This window comes from Peromyscus californicus, unplaced genomic scaffold (genome assembly GCF_007827085.1).
Source record: "Peromyscus californicus insignis strain IS unplaced genomic scaffold, ASM782708v3 Scaffold_2__1_contigs__length_46816999, whole genome shotgun sequence".
In the NCBI taxonomy this organism is placed as follows: Eukaryota; Metazoa; Chordata; class Mammalia; order Rodentia; family Cricetidae; genus Peromyscus; species Peromyscus californicus.
Genome location: NW_026294540.1, coordinates 26,676,387 through 26,695,528, shown reverse-complemented (window position 1 = coordinate 26,695,528; position 19,142 = coordinate 26,676,387). Strand labels below are relative to the sequence as shown.

Genomic DNA, 19,142 nt, shown 5'->3' with positions numbered 1-19,142 from the left:
TAGCAAGGGAAGGCCCTTGTCACCAAGACTGGCGGCCTGAGTGTGATCCCTGGCACCCACATGGTAGAAGAAGAGAACTGACTGGCCCAATTTGTCCTCTGACTTACATCATACACCACAACACACGTGCACCCACACACGCATAAAATAAATAGACGTAATTTTTTTAATGCAATAACTAAAGCCAGGGTAGGAGTGAGGTGTGTCCCCATTGATCACCCTCCGTGGTTGGAAAGTCAGCTGCTATGGCACAAAGGCTGACAATCCCTGTCTTCCCCTCTCTAACGAGGTGTACAGGTATCTTCACAGTTCATTGATGATGAGATATTAGGGAAATGGCACAGTGTAGTGACCACCCCAGAGAATCACATTCCACTAGGTCAATGTGGGATGAAGCCCACAGCTGCCAGGGACCATCCTACCACAACCTCGCCTGTGTTTATTCCTCACAGCTGAACCAGTCCAGCCATCTTCCGCATCCAGCAGTGGGAACTCTGATGACGCCATCCGCTCCATCCTACAGCAGGCCCGCCGGGAAATGGAGGCCCAGCAGGCTGCCCTTGACCCTGCCTTAAAGCCAGCACCACTGTCCCAGCCTGACCTCGCCATCCTCACTCCCAAGCTCCTGTCTGCCTCACCCATGTCTACTGTGTCCACTTACTCCCCTCTCGCCGTCCCCCTGAAGAAAACACCCGCAGCACCTGAGGCCAGTACCTCTGCCTTGCCCAGTGCCCCAGCCCTCAAAAAAGAGGCTCAGGATGCACCCAGCCTGGACCCACCAGGATCAACTGATGCTGCCCAGGGGGTGCTGAGGCAGGTGAAGAGTGAGCTGGTCCGTGGCAGCACCTGGAAGGATCCCTGGTGGAGCCCTATCCAGCCTGAAAGAAGAAATCTCACCTCTTCCGAGGAGACCAAGGCAGACGAAGCAGCCGCAAGCGGGAAGGAAAAGGCGAGCAGCAGCCAGCCTCGGGCAGAGCGCAGCCAGCTTCAGGGACCCTCGTCAGCAGCAGAGTACTGGAAGGAGTGGCCCAACGCTGAGTCGCCATACTCCCAGAGCTCAGAGCTGAGCCTCACTGGAGCCAGCCGCAGCGAGACACCCCAGAACAGCCCTCTGCCCTCCTCCCCCATCGTGCCCATGGCAAAGCCTGCAAAGCCCTCAGTACCCCCACTGACTCCTGAGCAGTACGAGGTCTACATGTATCAGGAAGTGGACACCATTGAGCTCACCCGGCAGGTCAAAGAGAAGCTGGCCAAGAATGGCATTTGCCAGAGGATCTTCGGGGAGAAGGTAAGGGGCTTCACTGTTGGAGGGCCGTTATAGCTTCCTTCTTCTTAGGTCTGAGGACAGAGTGTCCATTCTGCACAGCATGACCCTCACAGGAGTGTTAGATGTCACCGATTCCCACCCACTTTGTGCCATCCTGTCTATTCCCGTTGCCCTGCTTACTAACTGGTAAAACTGACATACAGCAGATGAGGAAGCATGGTCCATTAGTGTCTGCATGCAAAAAGCTGCCAGGGACCCTGTACCTGCCCTGCCTCTGAGGCCACATGCAGCAGAGAGACACCTCTGCAAGCCATTCTGGCCCTCAAAGGTCTGATGGGATCAGATCGCACAGGGAACAACCAAGCCTTCCAAGAACCAGCACACGTGGGAGCGAAAAGCTGCACAGAACATAATTGCTCCTTGGTTGTTTTGTTGGATTTTTCTTTCTTGTGTTTGTTTGTTTCATTTCATTGTTGTTTGGGGAGGAGACTGATTGTTAGTTTGTGCTGTTTTTTGAGACAGGGTCTCCCTATGTAGTCCTGCCTACCTAGAACTAACTCATTGTGTAGCCCAGGCTGGATTCACCCTAGCAGGAATCCTCCTACCTGGACCTCCCACATGCTACAATTACAGGCATGAGCTACTGCTCGGCTCCTCGTTGTTCCTTTCACTCACTACGAGGGCCCTACAGACCCATCAGAGCTTCACACGTCATCTCTTCCTGGCTCATGAAAGTGTAATTATGTATGGATGAGCTTCTAGACCTATCTGATGGCAGATTCAGGATAACAGGATTTACCACGCCTATAAAATCTAAAATAAACATAATAACCTATATCATTAACGATTAAGCCATGAGCAGACTATAAAGAGAAGTCCTCTCTTCCTGAGATGACACAGGAAGTGGATCAGCAGTGGCCCTCACAGCCCTTTTGGATACCCATCCCTCCCCACCCAGTCCCTCTCGGTCTCATGTGTATGTTGGCCTTGAACTCTATGGTCTGTTTATGACCTCCTTGTCCCAATTTTGCAGTAAGTGATGAAGGTCCACAGACGGGAGGATGTGAATTGAAAGTCCCTGGAGAATTTTGAGTTCAGCGTTGTAAAAATAAAATTTGTGAACATTTAAATAGGCATTTTGTGCTCCCACCTTAAATTTAGCAAACTTAATAACATTGAATTTGTTTGGCCCATGAGTGCTGCTTATTCTGGAACTGGAAAACTTTGCAGAGTGATGGGATGAGGCCCCTAAATATCTCTGGGCTACATCTGTGCCCTGGGGGGTGTTTGTGCCCATACATATGTATGGCCATATGTGAGAGGCAGCAGCCTGAGTGCGTGCATGCAAATTGTCGGTCGTCTGCTGCTCAGTGTTCCTCCCACACTGGCTCCCTGTCCCCACCAGCTCTCCTCTGGTCAACCTGTGAGCAGGGTACAGTCAGACAGAGTGACCCTTTGGCCTGTGTCAACACAGGAGCCTGTTTTCTATGCCCCTCAGTATCTCCCAATTCCAGTGGGCTCTGATTCCAGCACCCCACCTGTCCTGGTAATACCAGGTAAAGGGCAATGTCTGCTCCTCAGTTTTCAAGACACAACCTTGCAGCCTCTGCAGGGTCCAGACCCTAGAGAAAACTGACCACTTCTTTTCACACCCTTTCCTAATAAGATCTGCGACTGCACTTTCTCTTTTGTGGTTTTGATCATGCTGGGGATGAAACCCAGAACCTTGCATGGGTTAGGCACATCCCAAGCCCATCACTGGCAGATTTTAGGCCTATCCTCTACCAGTGAGCCACACTCCCAATTGAAGTTGTGATTATAATAATTTCTTTTGCCCAGAACCCCTGCCCTGTCCCAAGACTTTATCCTACCAGTAGTCTGCTGAAGCTTACCCCTGCAAATTGTCACAGTGCACTAGGCTGCCCTTTAGTGCTCAAAAGAGTCCTCCCATGCACGTTCTATGTGGCTTCATCTCCCCCAGGCCCCCTAGGGCCACCTGTATATCTCTAAGGCACCTTGCAGCATCCTGCTGATTTCTGGAAGCTGACAGTTGCTTTTCTTTGTTTGCTTCTCCAGGTTCTGGGCCTGTCCCAGGGCAGTGTCAGCGACATGCTCTCAAGGCCAAAGCCATGGAGCAAACTGACCCAGAAAGGCCGAGAACCCTTCATCCGGATGCAGCTCTGGCTGAATGGAGAGCTAGGCCAGGGTGTCCTACCTGTGCAAGGGCAGCAACAAGGGCCAGGTGAGAACAGCCAACCTTCTGAAGAGCCTGGCAAGGACAGCCTCCATCCATGGGCTTGGTTTGGGGTTTTGGTTTTGGTTAGTGTTTACTGGAGCACGGGGAATGGTGAGACAGGGTCTGTTCATATTTTCGAGACCGACCTCAAACTCACTATGTAGCCCTAACTAGCCTCAGACTCACTGTGGAGCCAAAGCAGACCTTAAGGAGGACCCATGATCCTCCTGCCTCAGCCTCCCAAATGATAGAAAGACAGATGTGTACCCCCTTGCCTATCTCCATCTTTAGGTTTCAAGAGTAAAGAGGCTGAGCCTGGCTAATTTTATAAGCAGCACAAAATTAGTTACCAATTAAGAAAATGCTGTTTATGCCGGGCGGTGGTGGCGCACGCCTTTAATCCCAGCACTCGGGAGGCAGAGCCAGGCGGATCTCTGTGAGTTCGAGGCCAGCCTGGACTACCAAGTGAGTCCCAGGAAAGGCGCAAAGCTACACAGAGAAACCCTGTCTCGAAAAACCAAAAAAAAAAAAAAAAAAAAAAAAAAAAAAAAAAAAAAAAAAAAAAAAAAAAGAAAATGCTGTTTATATATAAATACAGGTAAAAGTCAAGTACCTCCACTGGGGAGCTGAGAAGGAAATCCAGCCAGAGTGACTCTGGGAATGAAAGTGCCACAGGCAGTGGCTTCTGCCACCTTGAAGTGAGGTTTCTTGCACTTTATAGTTGAGCAACCCTCATCCCAGTCCACATCCTGGTCCTCAGCTTGAGAATGGGAAGCCTCCCTCCCTCTGGACTCCCGTTGACCCTCCTAGTACCTTCTGTGCAGTTGGGAGGCTCCAAGCCCTGTTTCCTATGTAACAGTGCCTTTTTCTTCCACAGTCCTCCACTCAGTGACATCTCTGCAGGACCCCCTCCAGCAGGGCTGTGTGAGCTCAGGTAACTAGCCACCCATGTTTATTTGTTAGCCCCTCTGCTCTGGAAACCTGGGGTCTGGGAGTAAGCATCCCATTCCTAACCGCAGCAGACAGCTGCCTCTCCCTCTCTGCCATGCTGTCCTCTGAGGCCGTTGTGAAAGTACAATTATGCAAGGAATGCTTTTAGGAATTAGCTGCTTCTGCTAGACAGAGTGTCCTGGAGATCCATTCAGCTGATGGGTAGCAATAGTCGTTTCTTTTCCTGCCTGAGTAGTATTCCTATGGTGTAGTTACATCAAAGTTTGTTCTGCATTGAGGCTATCTCCAGGTTGTGGCCATTATACATAGAGTTGGCAGGGAGTAAAAAGAGAGAATGCAGTGTACTACTTGCAAACTTTGGACTTGCTTTCTGATGGCAGTCCAGAGAGTTGGCAGCTAAGGACCGATACTGATAAAAATCCATGCCTTTACTGGATCCCTTCATTGTTTTGTAAGTATGAAGCTCTGTGGTTGAGGCTGGTCTGTTGGAGGCAAGTTTCACAGCTGGGAGATTTTAATATAGCAGGAGAGAGAGGTCATAGACATCACTGACCCAGGAGTCATGGGAGGGGACATCTCTTCCATGTGGAAGATCTGGACAGCCTTTGAACAAGGGAACTGGGGAGATTGGAGCACCAGAATAGAGCAGCCAAGAATGAATAGCCAGGAGCCACGAGGGTGAGAGTCAATGGACACTCGGTGAGGGCTCAGGAGGGGCTGAGATTGAAAGGGAAGGAGGGGAGCAGGTAGGGAGGGCAGCAGTTGCAGTGCATGAAGCTCAGGCCACTTCCTGCTGATCCCAAAGACTGGAAAGGTCTCAAAGGCTCCTGACAGATCTGTTATCTATGCCCTGAGGTCCCTGGCCACAGTGCCTGGATGCATGCATGCCCTCACCACTGCCGTCCTGCACTGGGCCCACAGTCAGCCCAGCTTTCTCTCCCAGCTCCCAGGCACAGCCAGCAGCATGAGCTGTTCCTTTTTCTTTTCTCTATTTTTCTAAACATGTTGATTAGTCTCCGTATCCCATTGATTCATTGAAAACACAAACAAAGCTAAGTGAGGAGCGAGCGCAAAGCCTGTCAGCTTGCCAGAAGGCTTATGAGGGGACACATGTGCATAGAGGGGAACAGCTGGGCAGCTTTAGCAGGAGCTGCTGCTGCTGCTGCAAGATCCCAAACACATTCCCCCCACTACACACACACACACACACACACACACACACACACACACACACACACACACACACACACACACACACAGAGTCAGGGTGCAGCAGTGGCCTCAAAGCTCTCCCCTAAGGGTTTCGTGGGTTTGGTTTGGTCCACACTGGGACATCGAGACTGGACAGATTCACTGGGAAATCACCAGCACTCTTTCTCTCCAGCTCACACTCAGAATTTAGGAGGGAACGTGGCTGAGTTGGTTGTGCTGTACTTCTGTGGATGTCTGTGTGGTAAAGTGGCCTGGCCTCCTACTCCAATGAGAAGTCAGCTCTCCTTGAACTACTACTACCCATCTCAGGCTAGACCAAGCTTGTCATGGTGGAGCTGATGTTTTAGTGATGAAAGCCTTTCACTCCTAAATATGACACTAAATGTCTCTCAGCACCATATCTCTTAGAATCCTGACCTCAACCTTTCACATACATCTCAAGGGGGGTTGTTTTGTTTTTAACGTGTGTGTGTGTGTGTGTGTGTGTGTGTGTGTGTTGTCCCTGTGTCTGTGTGTGTGTGTTACAGCATGTGTGTCAAAATCAGAGGACAACTTGTGGCAATTGTTTCTTTCCACACTGTGGGTTCCAGGGATTGAACTCAGGTCATCAATTTCGGTGGCAAGCATTTTTACCAACTGAGACATCTTATCGACCCCTGCCAAGACAGGGTCTCATGTGACCCCAGCTGGCCTCAAAGTCACTATGTAGCCAAAGATGACCTTAAATGTTGGCTCCTTTTGCCCCATCTCGAGTGCTTGGATTACAGGTGTGCGCCCCCACACCCAGTTTATGCATTGCTGGGGATTGAACCCAGCACTTCCAGCATGCTAAGCAAACACTGTCAACTGAGGTACAAACCCATCCCCCAAAACTAGAATTCTTTTGTAATGATAGTATTGATAAGTCCTTGTGATAAATGACTCTAGGGAATTCTAGAATTGTTGACAGCTTTTATCATTGTTTCCTCCCAAAGAACTCTGTGGTTCAGAGAATCCCATAAAATTCTGATTACCTCTTTTGTCATGGCTACTGTGGAACGCATCCCAAAGGTCCAACAACTGAGAAAGATACCCTGCCCCTCACGATTCCTGACAGCTGTACCTGGAGGTGCACAGCGTGGCCTGGTCAGTTCCTGACAGTGGTGGGGCTCTCCTCTCTCCCCAGGGTGTAGGAACTGGGAAGGACCTGCCTTCTGTCCCTTGGTCACTTGTATCCTCAGTGAGAAGCTCAAGGTCTAAACAGAGGGCTCTGTGCTTGGTTGCCATGGCAGTCAAAGCTCTCCTCGGCAAAGGGCAGAGTGCTGGCTAGGAACCCTTCTCCTTGCCAAAGCACTCCTACCTGGGAGCTGGAGACGTGGCTCAGTGGGCAGAGTTCCTGCCTCGGACGCATCTAGCCCTGGGTTCCATCCCCAGCACTCATAGAGCACTCAGGAATTAGAAACGGGGTCAGGAGTTCTCCTCCACTCTAGTCCTCAGTGACTCGTACACCAATCTCTCTGAGGAGGAGGAGAGGCCCAAGTTCCAACTGTCTAGTGGACATGGCCCTTTGTATCCTCTGATAATCTCAACCTTGAGGTATAAAGGAAATTTAATGTCATTTTCAACTACCAGTGTCGCTCCATGGTGACCTGGGGGGACGGGGGGGGGGGGGGGAGTAGGGGCACAGGCCTGAGATCAACTTTGGATGTCATTCCCTTGGGGCTGTCAACCCTGTTTTTCAGACAGGGTCTCTCAGCGGAATCTGGGGCTCACCAACTGGGCTAGTCTCGTGGGCAGAGACCCCTCCCGCTTCCCAGTGCTAGGACTACACCACACACCGTGACACTCAGCTTTTCACGTGGATCCTCAGGGTTCAGGGAGCCCACACACTGGATAGTATCTGCTAACCTTGTGTAGTATTCCTTTTTACTTCTTAAAACTAACTTCTGCGGCTGCTTGGGCTGGTTTATCTTTCAGCCCCTAGAGAAGGAGAGAGACGAGAGGTAGTCTGAGAGGAAGGAAGAGACCCTCCCATGGTGACAGAAACGGTGACAGTATCCTGGAGGGCTCGAGCAAGAGCTGCCCGTGCCCTCAGCTTGGGAACTTGTTGGCACGGGAGCCTTTCCTAACTGTAGCTAACAAGGTGTTCTGCCTTCTCCTTTCTCTCTGGCTTCTGGCGGATCTTGTCAAAGTGTACGAGTGAAATAACGGCCCATTTTCCATAGATTAGGCACAAAACACTCAGCATTTTCCCAGCACACTGGGTGGTCAGGAAGAATGGCTTCCAAGTCATGTCCGTCCATGAAGAGTCATGCAGCTCCATGGCGCCATTGTCCATCAACAGAGTGTCAGCTGTCCCTTGGAGGGGACAGCTGCAGCAGGCTGACTCTGGCATGGGAAGTCCAGCATTTTATGCCCTGCTGAGACATCCACAGCTATGTAGGTGAGGCCTCGTAGCATGGTAGCCAATATGCCTTTATGGTGTGCATCCTGACTCTTGCTTGAGCTGCTGGGAAGCCCTGTTCAAGGAGTAGCTTGTCTCTAGCCCAACAGTAGGATTCTGCTGGAGTCTGTTCTTGACTACACAGCCAGTTCTTGGCATTTTGCTGGCATGAAAGAGGTGACAGAGAGGGTTGATGGCAGCCTCAGAAAATGTCATGGGACTGAATGGAGTGGGCAGAATTCCTCATGAATGCGCTAGACTCAAGTTACATTTTTCCTTCTCTTTACTCCAAGAATGTCATGAGAGCAACTGGTTCTATCCAGACAGAATGATTCTGGCAGCATTCATGTAACTAAGGTTTGTGTGTAACCACTTATACATAGCCTCATGTAGCAAATCAAACAGAAGAGAAAAACTCAGAGCCCATGAGATCGTTGAGTCAGTCAAGAGCTTTCCATAATTGAGGATCCAAGTACAATCCCCAGAACCCATGTGTGGTGGTGCTTGCTTGTAAATCCAGTGCTGGGGAGCGAATCCCTGAGTCCCAGGTCAGTGGGGGATTCTGTCGCAAAACAAAACAGGTGAGGAGCAGCACCCATGGTTGTCCTCCGGCTCTGCACATATGTGCACACCCCATGCACAGATGCACACATGTGACATACCTGCCCACAAAGAAGGCGACCTGAAATTCCATGAATGGCCTGGAAAGACGGCACACATGCCGCTGCCTCGTGGCCTGAGATCTTAGCCTGTGGGGCCGTCAACATGGTGGCCCTCAGTTCTCTCCTTCTTGCCGGCGGTCTGCCTTGGGTCATTTTATTTTATTAGATGTAGCATATTATAGGGATTCTCCATTCCAAGGCCAAAGCAGGAATTTCTGGATTGGGGCTATTATGTGGCACATATGGGCAAAGGGTTGCCAGGCGGTCCCTGGAGCTGCAACTGGGCCATGAAAGGTGATGGAATCAGACAACAAAATGGTTCAGGTAGGGAACAAACCTAGTTCAGAAGCCTTCTTCTTAGACAAGAGGAGGAAAGTGGATGATGAAAGCATGTTGTCCTCTCTTCCTGTGCAACACTGTTGCTCTTGCCCCCTTTAACATTCAAGGAGCATGTCACTGGAGGGCATATCTCCTTATTTGTATATGTGTGTTGTATAGGAACTGACCCATGCCTCAGCTCTTTACTGGGAGATTCTAGGCAGGTGCTCTACCACTGAGCCACACCCCAGCCCCTCACTGGGGGATTCTAGGCAGGTGCTCTACCACTGAGCCACACCCCAGTCCTTGAAAGAGATTCCTCCCTTGGCCTAGTGGAGAGCAAGCAAGCCAGTGCTGATTCATCCTACCTCTGCCTCTCAGTGCATGTGTGACCCGAGGCAAAGCAACTCAACCTTCCTGCCCTGCTTCTTCAGCCCTACCTCCTAGACTGGAGAGGCCTGAATGGGTTTAAGTATATACAGAAGCAAGTGCTACTCCAATGCTGGTTTCCAGGTGGGGAGTGTAGCTCAGTGGTGGAGTACTTGCCTAGCATCCAAGGGTCCCTAGATTCCATCTTGAGCACAAGTAAATGAATGAATGTTATTCTTCAGTCACCATTGCAACCTCTTGAGTTTCAAAAGAACAGTTACAGTCAGAGGTCAGCATTCAGTGTTAGGCAAAGGAGTCTGGAAACGGTATTGCCATCAGGGGTGGACATAGCCTAGGCTCTTCTGCTTCTCAAGACTGGCACTGCCTGGCCTCACTTTTACAGAATCTCATCTGGCCCACACAGCCTCGGCCACCTCTCCTCCCTCTTGTGTGCACCTACGTTGGGAGACAGAATTTACAGTATACTGGGCCTTCAGTACAAGAGAGAGAAGTAGGTCACAGGAGCACACAAGGACTTGGGTCTCTAATGCTCCAATCTAGGGATAAAAGAAGCAGCTGAATGCAGAAAAATTCTCAGGTAATTTTAGAAAGATAGTGGGAATAAGATGAGGCTCACACATTGTGTCTTCCATGGGCCACATACTATTCTGAGGTCCTTAGTAAGCAGAACTTCCCCTCGTGGGGATTTCTGCTTAAGAAAATTTCAGATTAAAAAAGGGAATTTGCTGGCCAGTGGTGGTCCATGCCTTTAGCCCCAGCACTTGGGAGGCAGAAGCAGGCGCATGTCCAGATTTGAGGTCAGCCTGGTCTACATAATGAGTTCCAGAACAGCCAGGGCTACACAGAGAAACCCTGTCTTGAAAAACCAAAGAGATGAGAGAGAGAGAGAGAGAGAGAGAGAGAGAGAGAGAGAGAGAGAGAGAGAGAGAGAGAGAGAGAGAGAGAGAGAGAAAGAGAGAGAGAGAGAGAGAGGATTTGCCCACCACCCACCAGATGGCATAACACTTGGTCCTGAGGCTAGTGGCCTTGCTGCCACTATAGTGGGTATGTATAGGAGCCAGCCCCAGACTGACCAGGGGATCCAGTCTCCTGGGACAAAGGAAAGGTTGACCACTGAGGCTGCATAGAAAATCAAGGGAAGGCTTCAGAACATCAGTCAGGAAAACATTTGCCTTGCAAGCATGAAGACCTAAAACTTGTCCCTAACCTATGTTAGGGAGAAAGGAAAACACAAACAAACGGGTGTGTGTTGTGGCATGTACATGCAATCCCAGCAATGGGGAGGCAGAGACAGGAGCTTCCCAGGGCTACTTGGTGAACTCAAGCTAATGAGTCTGTCTCAACAATAAGATAGGTGGCTCCTAAGGAATGACCCCAGAGGTTAACCTCTGGCTTCCATATGCATTTATGTACACACACACACAGAGAGAACAAAATTTGATTCAAATCATATATGGGCAAAATAAAAGTCAGACCCATGGCAAAGCAATCAACTAATAGAAAAACTTAGGTGTCAAGGAGGGTTTCCTATGTGGGACTGTACCTGGACTCGAAACAGGAAGGGGACCATGGCCTCCATGGCAGACAACATGGGGCTTGGACTTAGAAAGTTTTCCAGTGTTTGCTTTAGATGGGCCTGGGCTAGGTGGTGGAGGGTCATGCTTCTCTGAAACCCTGTCTAGTCTTACATTTTTGGTTGTGAGCCTAGCCTTTAACGGCTGAGCTATCCCTCCAGGCCCGTCTAGTCTAAATCCTCTTGCTGAGAACAGCCCCACTCTTAGGTAACCGTGTCTTAATCTGAGTCAGACCCCAGCCCCACGTGACTAGCCCACAGAGAATGCTCAGATTCCCCCCATGAGTGAGGAGGGAAATGCCCACTGGCCCTCTCCAGGACGAGTCAGGTCAGGAGGCAACCCAGAGGTATCCATCACTAGCTTCATCTTGGGCTGTTTGTTCTTCCCTGAGGAACTAGGATCCTAAATATAGCCCATGTCTGAATTGGCAGATGTGGGGTTCATGCTTTACATAAGGCCAAAATTAGCCTCTCATTTGGCACCTAAATAAAGCAGGCAGACTGCCGTTGTACCGGCTTCACAATTAGGAGAGACTGGAATGGTAGCACATTTTATTGGATAAGCAGCTCCTGTGGTGATGGGGTAACCAACTTGAAAACCAGAAGACTGGGCAGCAAAGACCCAGAGGTCCCCAGGATGCCCCTTGGTCAGGCCTTCTCACTCTATTTATTTATTTAGAAATAGAGTCTCGTGTGTCCCAAGCTGGCCTCCAACTCTCTACTTAGCTGAGAATGAACTTTACCTTCTAATCCTCCTGCCCCCATCTCCCATGTACTCCTGGGATCTCAGGCGTGCCCCACCTCACCTGATTCACAAAGTGCTGGGGATAGAACCCACTAAACTACTAAACTACAGCCCCAGCCCAACCTTCTCATTCCTGAGTGAAGGTCTGTGTTATCTCAGGGAGAACATTTCACAGAATCAGGAAAAGATAAGATGGCTTCGTGGGTACAGGTACTTGCCACCAAGCCTGGCAACCTGAATTCAATCCCTGTGACCCACATAGTGGGAGGGGAGACCTGAATCCTACAAGTTGTCCTCTGACCTCCACACGTGCACTCTGGCATGTGCACACACACACACACACACACACACACACACACACACACACACACAAAGTAAATAAAAGTGTAATGAAAATTAAAAATAACAGTAATCAATTACTCCCTAGAAATAACACTAGGGAAGAACAGCAACAGCTACTCAGGTTTTTGCAAGAAAAGAAAAGGTCCACCCAGTGTGCCCGGAGCTGGGTTCGTGGAGGGACTCCCCAGGGGCTTCAGGAAGATGTTATAATCAATTACCACATCATAACACTGATGTATGATAATTACTGAGTGTTTCTCCTGAGATAGTGCAGCATTTGGCGGGGATGCAGTTCCTTCATGGTCCACTGCCTGATTAATATGCAAATAATAGGCTGATTGCATGATGAATGCAGAAAATGAGCCCGCTGATAACAGGCGCACTGAAGCGGGGAAATGATAAATTACTTTTACTGACTGTCCTACATTAAGTACTCTTTCCCAACAATCTCATCACAAATTAAAGAAAGCAGTATGGCAAGATTAGGAGGATGTGTAAAATAATGTACCTTAATAGCCTTTCAAACAAAGATGTCTATAAGGAAAATGGCACCTGGTTCCTCATTCAACCAAAGTAGTTCACCTACCCGAGTGGTCATTAAAAGACAGGAAGTAGCAAGCCACACCCATGTGTGCCACCAGCTTCATTTGGCTATGGAACAGCCTTGCCAGTTCAGCCCAGACTCATTACCTGCGTGCTGGCTGAGTGGCTTTGTTATTGAGTAGGGACAGGCTGCTTGAGGCAGATGCTTCTCCCTGGACAGTGGACACAATGCCCATTGCCCACAGGGTGCCATGGGGAAGGAGTGTGAGAGCCGCAGTCCCAGAGGACCTGCGAAGGAAAGACTATTTAAGACTACTTTTTAAAGAGGGGTCATGGGGATGCATACCTGTAGTCGAGTTTTAGCCTAAAGCCGGGGTATCAAAAGTTCGAGGCCAGCCTGGATAATATAGCCCTTTCCAAAAAGGACCAGCTTTGGGCTGGGAACTCAAGTTTGATTCATAGACCCCACAACTGAGGGTGAGTAAGGATACCAGGCACAAGGTACACACTTGTAATCCCAGCACTAAAGAGGCCGACACAGGCAGATACGTGATCTCCAGCCTAGCCCCTTTGGTTAGTTCTATGCCAGTGAGAGATCCTGTCTCAAAAATCAAGGTGGGACTGGGAATACAGCTCAGAGGGAAAGCACTTGCCTAGCACATAAAAGGTCCTAAGTATAACTCCCAGTACCACAAAGAGCCAAGGTGAATGGTGCCTAAGGAATGACACCAGAGATTATTCTCTGACCTTCACACACACACACACACACACACACACACACACACACACACACCATGTGCACAAGAGTGATTAATCTTTGATTACAACAAAGCAATTTAACTGGAGTGTTTGTTTTTTCCCTGCAGTAATATCTATTTAGACTGTTTGTGTGCTGTTCATTTTCTCTTAACACACAAGAATTCACTGCTAAGTGTTCATACACACAACTGGTTCAGTAATGAGGTTAGCAGAGGTAATTTGAAAGTCTTATTTCTAAATGGATATGGTCTGTAGCAAGGTGAGCCCCATGTCCCTGAAACAGGGTCAACTGTGTCACACAGTCACTCCACAGTTGTATCAAGTCATGGCTTCCCTTCTAGGCCTGAACTGTAACTTCAGCAGTGATTATGACCTAAGGGCCCAAGCTCTGCTCAAAAGACACAGGGGCTGAGGATGCAGCTCAGCTGGCAGAGCACATTCGAGGCCCTGGGTTCCAGTCCAGCACCACAGAGAGCAGGCACGGCAATGCACACCTATAATCCCAACACTGGGGAAGTAGAGACAGGAAGCTCAGGTGTTTGGGGCCAGTCTGGGAGTACATGAGACCACAGCCCAAAACAACAATACAGGAAGGAAGGAGGGAGGGGGGAGAGCCAGGTGTGGTGGTGTGGGCAATAATCCCAGCACTCGGAAGCTAAGGCAAGAGGTGTGAATTTGAGGCCTGTTCAACACAGAACTCCTAAGACCCCACTTCCCTTTAAGTAACTTACTCGGTATAAAGAAGGGGGGCAGGGTGTGAAAAGCATCCCTGGAGGAGGGTGCAGTAGTCCATGGCTGACTCTCAGGTGTCCCATTCTTCCGTCCTCTCCTAGGCGTGACTGTCCCTGATGGTCACGGTCTCAGCTTCAGGGGACAGGTGCTCTTCTAGACCCCCCAGCTTCATGCCAGAGTCTTTGTTAGTGGAACCTGCTGGGTGACGTGCCTCTACTCACCTGGCCTCCACTTCTGGGATTTACAGGATGCTTTCTTCACATGCGCACCCCAGCATCCAGCCCTTGCCTGGCACTCAGAGGATCTCATTACTCAGTGAAAGTCAAGTGGCTTGGGAGTCACAGCCAGGGAGGCAGAAGCAATTGAAGTTGAATAACTTGACTGTATTAGACGGCCTTGCTTGGCTCAGGAAGAGTGTGTGCTTTCTGTGTCGTCCCTGATGCAGATTCTGGAAGTCCTGTCGTTACACAGGGACACACACACACACCAGCATCTACTCTGTGGCAGATACTTACTGCTCTCTTTTAATTATATTTAATTCTATATCTATGAGATTATAGGTGTGCATTGCCGTGCCTGCTCTCTGTGGTGCTGGACTGGAACCCAGGGCCTCGAATGTGCTCTGCCAGCTGAGCTGCATCCTCAGCCCCTGCGTTTTTTGAGCAGAGCTTGGGCCCTTGGGTCATAATCACTGCTGAAGTTATAGTTCAGTCCCGGAAGGGACTTGAAAGTCTGACACGGGGTCTCATATATTCCAGACCTTGAACTCTTTTTTTTTTTTTTTTTTTTTTTTGTTTTTTTGTTTTGTTTTGTTTTTTTGGTTTTTTCGAGACAGGCTTTCTCTGTGTAGCTTTGGTGCCTTTCCTGGATCTCGCTCTGTAGACCAGGCTGGCCTCGAACTCACAAAGATCCACCTGCCTCTGCCTCCCAAGTGCTGGGATTAAAGGCGTGCGCCACCACTGCCCGGCTAGACATCTCTTGAATTTTTTTTGTTTTTGTTTTTTGTTGTTGTTTTGTTTTGTTTTTTCCCCCTGGAGCTGAGGATCAAACCCAGGGCCTTGCACTTGCTAGGCAAGTGCTCTACCACTGAGCTAAATCCCCAACCCCAGACCTTGAACTCTTGATCCTCCTCCTACAGCTGTTTAGTACAGTGCTGGAGATGGAACCCAGGGCTTGGTGTATGCTAGGCAAGCACTCTACCAATAGAGCTATGCCCCCAGCCTAGTTCTTTCCTTTCTGAAAAGAAAGGGAGCCAGGTGGCGGTGGCGGCGAGCCTTTAATCCCAGCACTCAGGAGGCAGAGGCAGGCGGATCTCTGAGTTCCTGAAAAGAAAGAAAGGGGATCCTGGTAAATTTCCTGAGACTTAGGTCAGCAGGGTTGGTGTGTTAACAAAGAGGCGGGGTGCGGAGGGACCTGCTTGAGACCTGCCACTGCCATCTGTTTGGCTGGATTTCCCCAGAGGAAGTAGTCTGCCCAGGACTCCTTGGGAGCTGGTTGGTGATGTCAGAAGTTGGGAAGTTTTTCATGGGTGGAAGGCTGTGGGTCATCTCTGACACCACTGGTTACTTTTCTTCTTTCTTTGGTTTTTGTTTGTTTTCTAGTGAGGAGGTGTCCCAAGGTATAAGGAAAAGGGTGGGCAGAGCATGCTGGGACATGGATCAGAGTAGCCTGTGTTTTAGTCAAAACAACACTCATGTTGAAAAGAAGACACCTTGCATTTTGGGCTGGGCTTCCTGCCTCTGTTTCCAAGTGCCGGGATTAAAGAAGACACCTTGGAGATGTGTGACTGTAGGAATTTTGGGGAGGTGCCAGGAGTTCTGTGAGAATCTGCTGCTTAGCACAAAGCCTAGGCACGGAAGTGAGGCCACCAAGCAAAGATGTACGGAGCAGTGTCAGGAGCACGCTACCACAAGGCCCTGTAAACCACAGGGCTGAGCAGAGTGTGCCTCTCACACTGAGTGCAAAGGCCTGGTCTGTCCAGTGGACTGGACATTTCCTTGGTTGTCCACAGCACTGTCCACTCATCTGAACTAGGTTGGGAAGCACTTCAGGCAGGTGGTCACCCTCTTCTGACTTCCAAAGCTGTCAATGGCTATAGGCTGGGAAGGTCCTCAGATCCCTCCAGGGCTGCCAGGATGCCTGCTACACTTAGGATGTCCACACTGAGCTCCCTAGGGCCCACTGCACTGTTGCCCACAGCGACTTAGGTCCATGTCCTCTTCTGGGTTAGTCCTTTCTCTAGCCAGGCCATACCTCTCTTCTTCTGTAACCTGCTCCCTGAATTCTCCACCTTATCTCCCTCATCTGTCACGAGAGTCACTTGGAGTGGCCTGGCCTGGCACTGGCTCAAAGTCTACACTCTGGACATAATGAAAAGCGGTCCATCAGACCAGCCGCCAGTTAAATAATGTTTGGGTTCTTGTCAGAATGTCACAGAGTACCCTGTCATTTTGTTTCAGCAACTTGTCCTTCTGAACGTGCAGTTCGCCGTATGGCATGCCAGCAGTAAAAATGTCACTTGCAATAATTACTTTTTGGAGGAAATGCTTGCTGACTTCCTACCTTCAAGCTGTTTTTTACACAGTGGGGAGATAATCAAAAATGACTTCATCCTGACTGCTCAAATGAACACTAAATGGAATTTGGGTTATTACCGAGATAGAGGAGGGCTGGGCGTGGAAATTGCAGCAGCGGATCGGATAAACTGCAGAGCGATTTGTCTTGGAAAATTGGGGCGGATATGTGTTTTCTATTGGCTTCTATTGAAAGCTTAAAGCAGCTGTTGTTTAGCCTACTGTTTGGGGAATAGAATATCTTCCATAATCCTTTTATGGCTCCCAAACACCTTGTGTATCTCTGCAGGCCCTGAGTCACTGTCCCTGCCCTCTGCTTCAGAGCCAAGCTCCTCTTGCCAGATCCAAGGTCCACATGCAGTAGTGAATCCTCACAGACCACTAAGTGTCACACCCTGCCTCTGTTGCTGTTGGACCCCAAAGACCAATGCATGCAAACCCAGGCCTGCAGCATGCTAGGCCAGTGTTTACCACTGAGCCACACCCCCAGCACCCCCTGGGCTTTTAAAATATGCAAATTACCCCCTGTTAATTATCATAGGCCTAGGGCTGTTTAGACTGTCAAAGGGGTGTGTGGTTTTTTTTTTGTTGGGGAGGTCTTTCTAATTTCTCTCCAAAGCCTAGCAGAGTACATGACACAAAGTAGGTGCTTTAAAATGTGGACAGAAGAGCCATCAAGATGGCTCAGCAGATAAAGACGCCTGCTACCAAGACTGAGAAACTGAGTTTGATCTGCAGGACCCACATGGTAGGAGAAACCCAACTCTAACGTTGTCCCCAGACTTTCACACATGGCCATAGTGTGTGCACCCAGACAGACAGACAGACAGAGGACATTTTAAAGGACATATACTGTAAAAACCAAAAATGTTTCCTATGGATGGACAGTCAGCATGGTGTCATATAGCTTTCATGTCGGTACTCAGGAGGCAGAGGTGAAGAATCATCTTATGAATTTGAGGCCAGCCTGGTCTACTAAATGAGTTCTAGGCCAGCCAGGGCTACATAGCAAGACCTTGTCAAAAAAAAGAAAATGGATAGATAGATGAAAGACGAAGATGGTGGGGAATGGATGAGTAAGTGGATGGGTAGATGGCTGGGCGGGTGGATGACAGATAGGGTGGATAGGGCAGAGAGAGAGGTGGTCAGGTTGGTGGCAGACGACATTACAGGTAGAAAAGCAGTTTTTCCATCCTGCTCTGGCTCCCATCCTTGCCCCACCCAAGGATATCTGACCAGATGGAGCCAGCTGGTTCTCCAGCCTGGAGTGTGGGCATGTGTCCAACCAGGGTTATTAGGAGATTGGAGCAAGACACCGGCCAAGGTCTCCAGCACACAGCCTCATGCATATGAGGTTTAAAAAAAAAACTGTGCCTTGAGCCCCTTTCCTGACCCTTGCCATGACTGACTTGTAGTGACTCATCACCATGTTTGAGATTCCTGCTGTGACACACGTGTGTTGTAGAATCACTGCCCAGAAAGACAGGCCTCGAGCAGACATTCAGCACAGGGTGAGCACCGGGTGAGCACGAGGCAACTGTGCAGGTGGCTCTGGAGGATGAGACATCTGAGTGTGTCCAGGTCAGTCCTGCTGTGCATTGGGAGGATGAGACATCTGAGTGTGTCCAGGTCAGTCCTGCTGTGCATTGGGAGGATGAGACGTCTGAGTGTGTCCAGGTCAGTCCTGCTGTGCATTGGGAGGATGAGACGTCTGAGTGTGTCCAGGTCCCCCCTGCTATGCACTGGGAGGATGAGACATCTGAGTGTGTCCAGGTCACCTCTGCTGTGCATTGGGAGGATGAGACATCTGAGTGTGTCCAGGTCACCTCTGCTGTGCATTGGAAGGTGGTCATGAGGATTGAGTCCATGAATTCCTTTCCTAAGCGTCACCCTGGGCCTGTGCACAGTAAGCCTAGTCAGTGTCACTTCCAGGGTGGCTGGTGTGACACATGATCACAAAGTAGGGTTTCTTTTTCACTTGTTTTTTTGTTTGTGTGCATGTGCACACATGTACATGTTCATAGGGGCTCAAATGCACACAGTACATGTGGAGGCCAGAGGTCAGTGACAAGTCTTCCTCTGTCTCTCTCCACTCTATTTTTGAGACAGAGCTTCTCACTGAATCTGGAGCTGGCCAGTTCAGCTAGGCTGGCTGGCCCAGGAGCCCTAGGGATCTGCTGTCTCCACCTCCCCAGGCCTGGTATTACAAGTACCTACCACTGCACTTAGCCTTTTGGTGTTTGCTTGTTTATGTGAGGTTTGGAGGGTTGCTTTCCTAACTTGTTTTATATTTATTTATTTGGGTGTGACTGATGTGTGTAGGTGCCTATGTGTGACGTTGTGAATAATCCTCAGACATCAGTTCTCTCCTCCCTGGGTCCCAAGGATCAAATATGGGTCATCATCAGGCTTGATGG

General features: G+C 49.6%; 1 protein-coding gene across 8 annotated transcripts in view; it reads left to right on the top strand.

Moving 5' to 3' along the window:
- Cux1 (cut like homeobox 1) overlaps nucleotides 1-19,142 on the top strand; it is a 340,338-nt gene that overhangs the window by 271,436 nt on the left and 49,760 nt on the right. For 4 of the 8 annotated variants that reach the window (XM_052754025.1, XM_052754023.1, XM_052754024.1 and 1 more), the window contains 3 exons: nucleotides 453-1,288; nucleotides 3,344-3,509; nucleotides 4,381-4,437. The exons of the other annotated variants lie outside the window; for them this stretch is intronic. In XM_052754025.1, coding sequence (XP_052609985.1) covers nucleotides 453-1,288; nucleotides 3,344-3,509; nucleotides 4,381-4,437 — 1,059 coding nt within the window. The remainder of the gene's footprint in view (nucleotides 1-452; nucleotides 1,289-3,343; nucleotides 3,510-4,380; nucleotides 4,438-19,142) is intronic. 8 annotated transcript variants of the gene reach the window in all.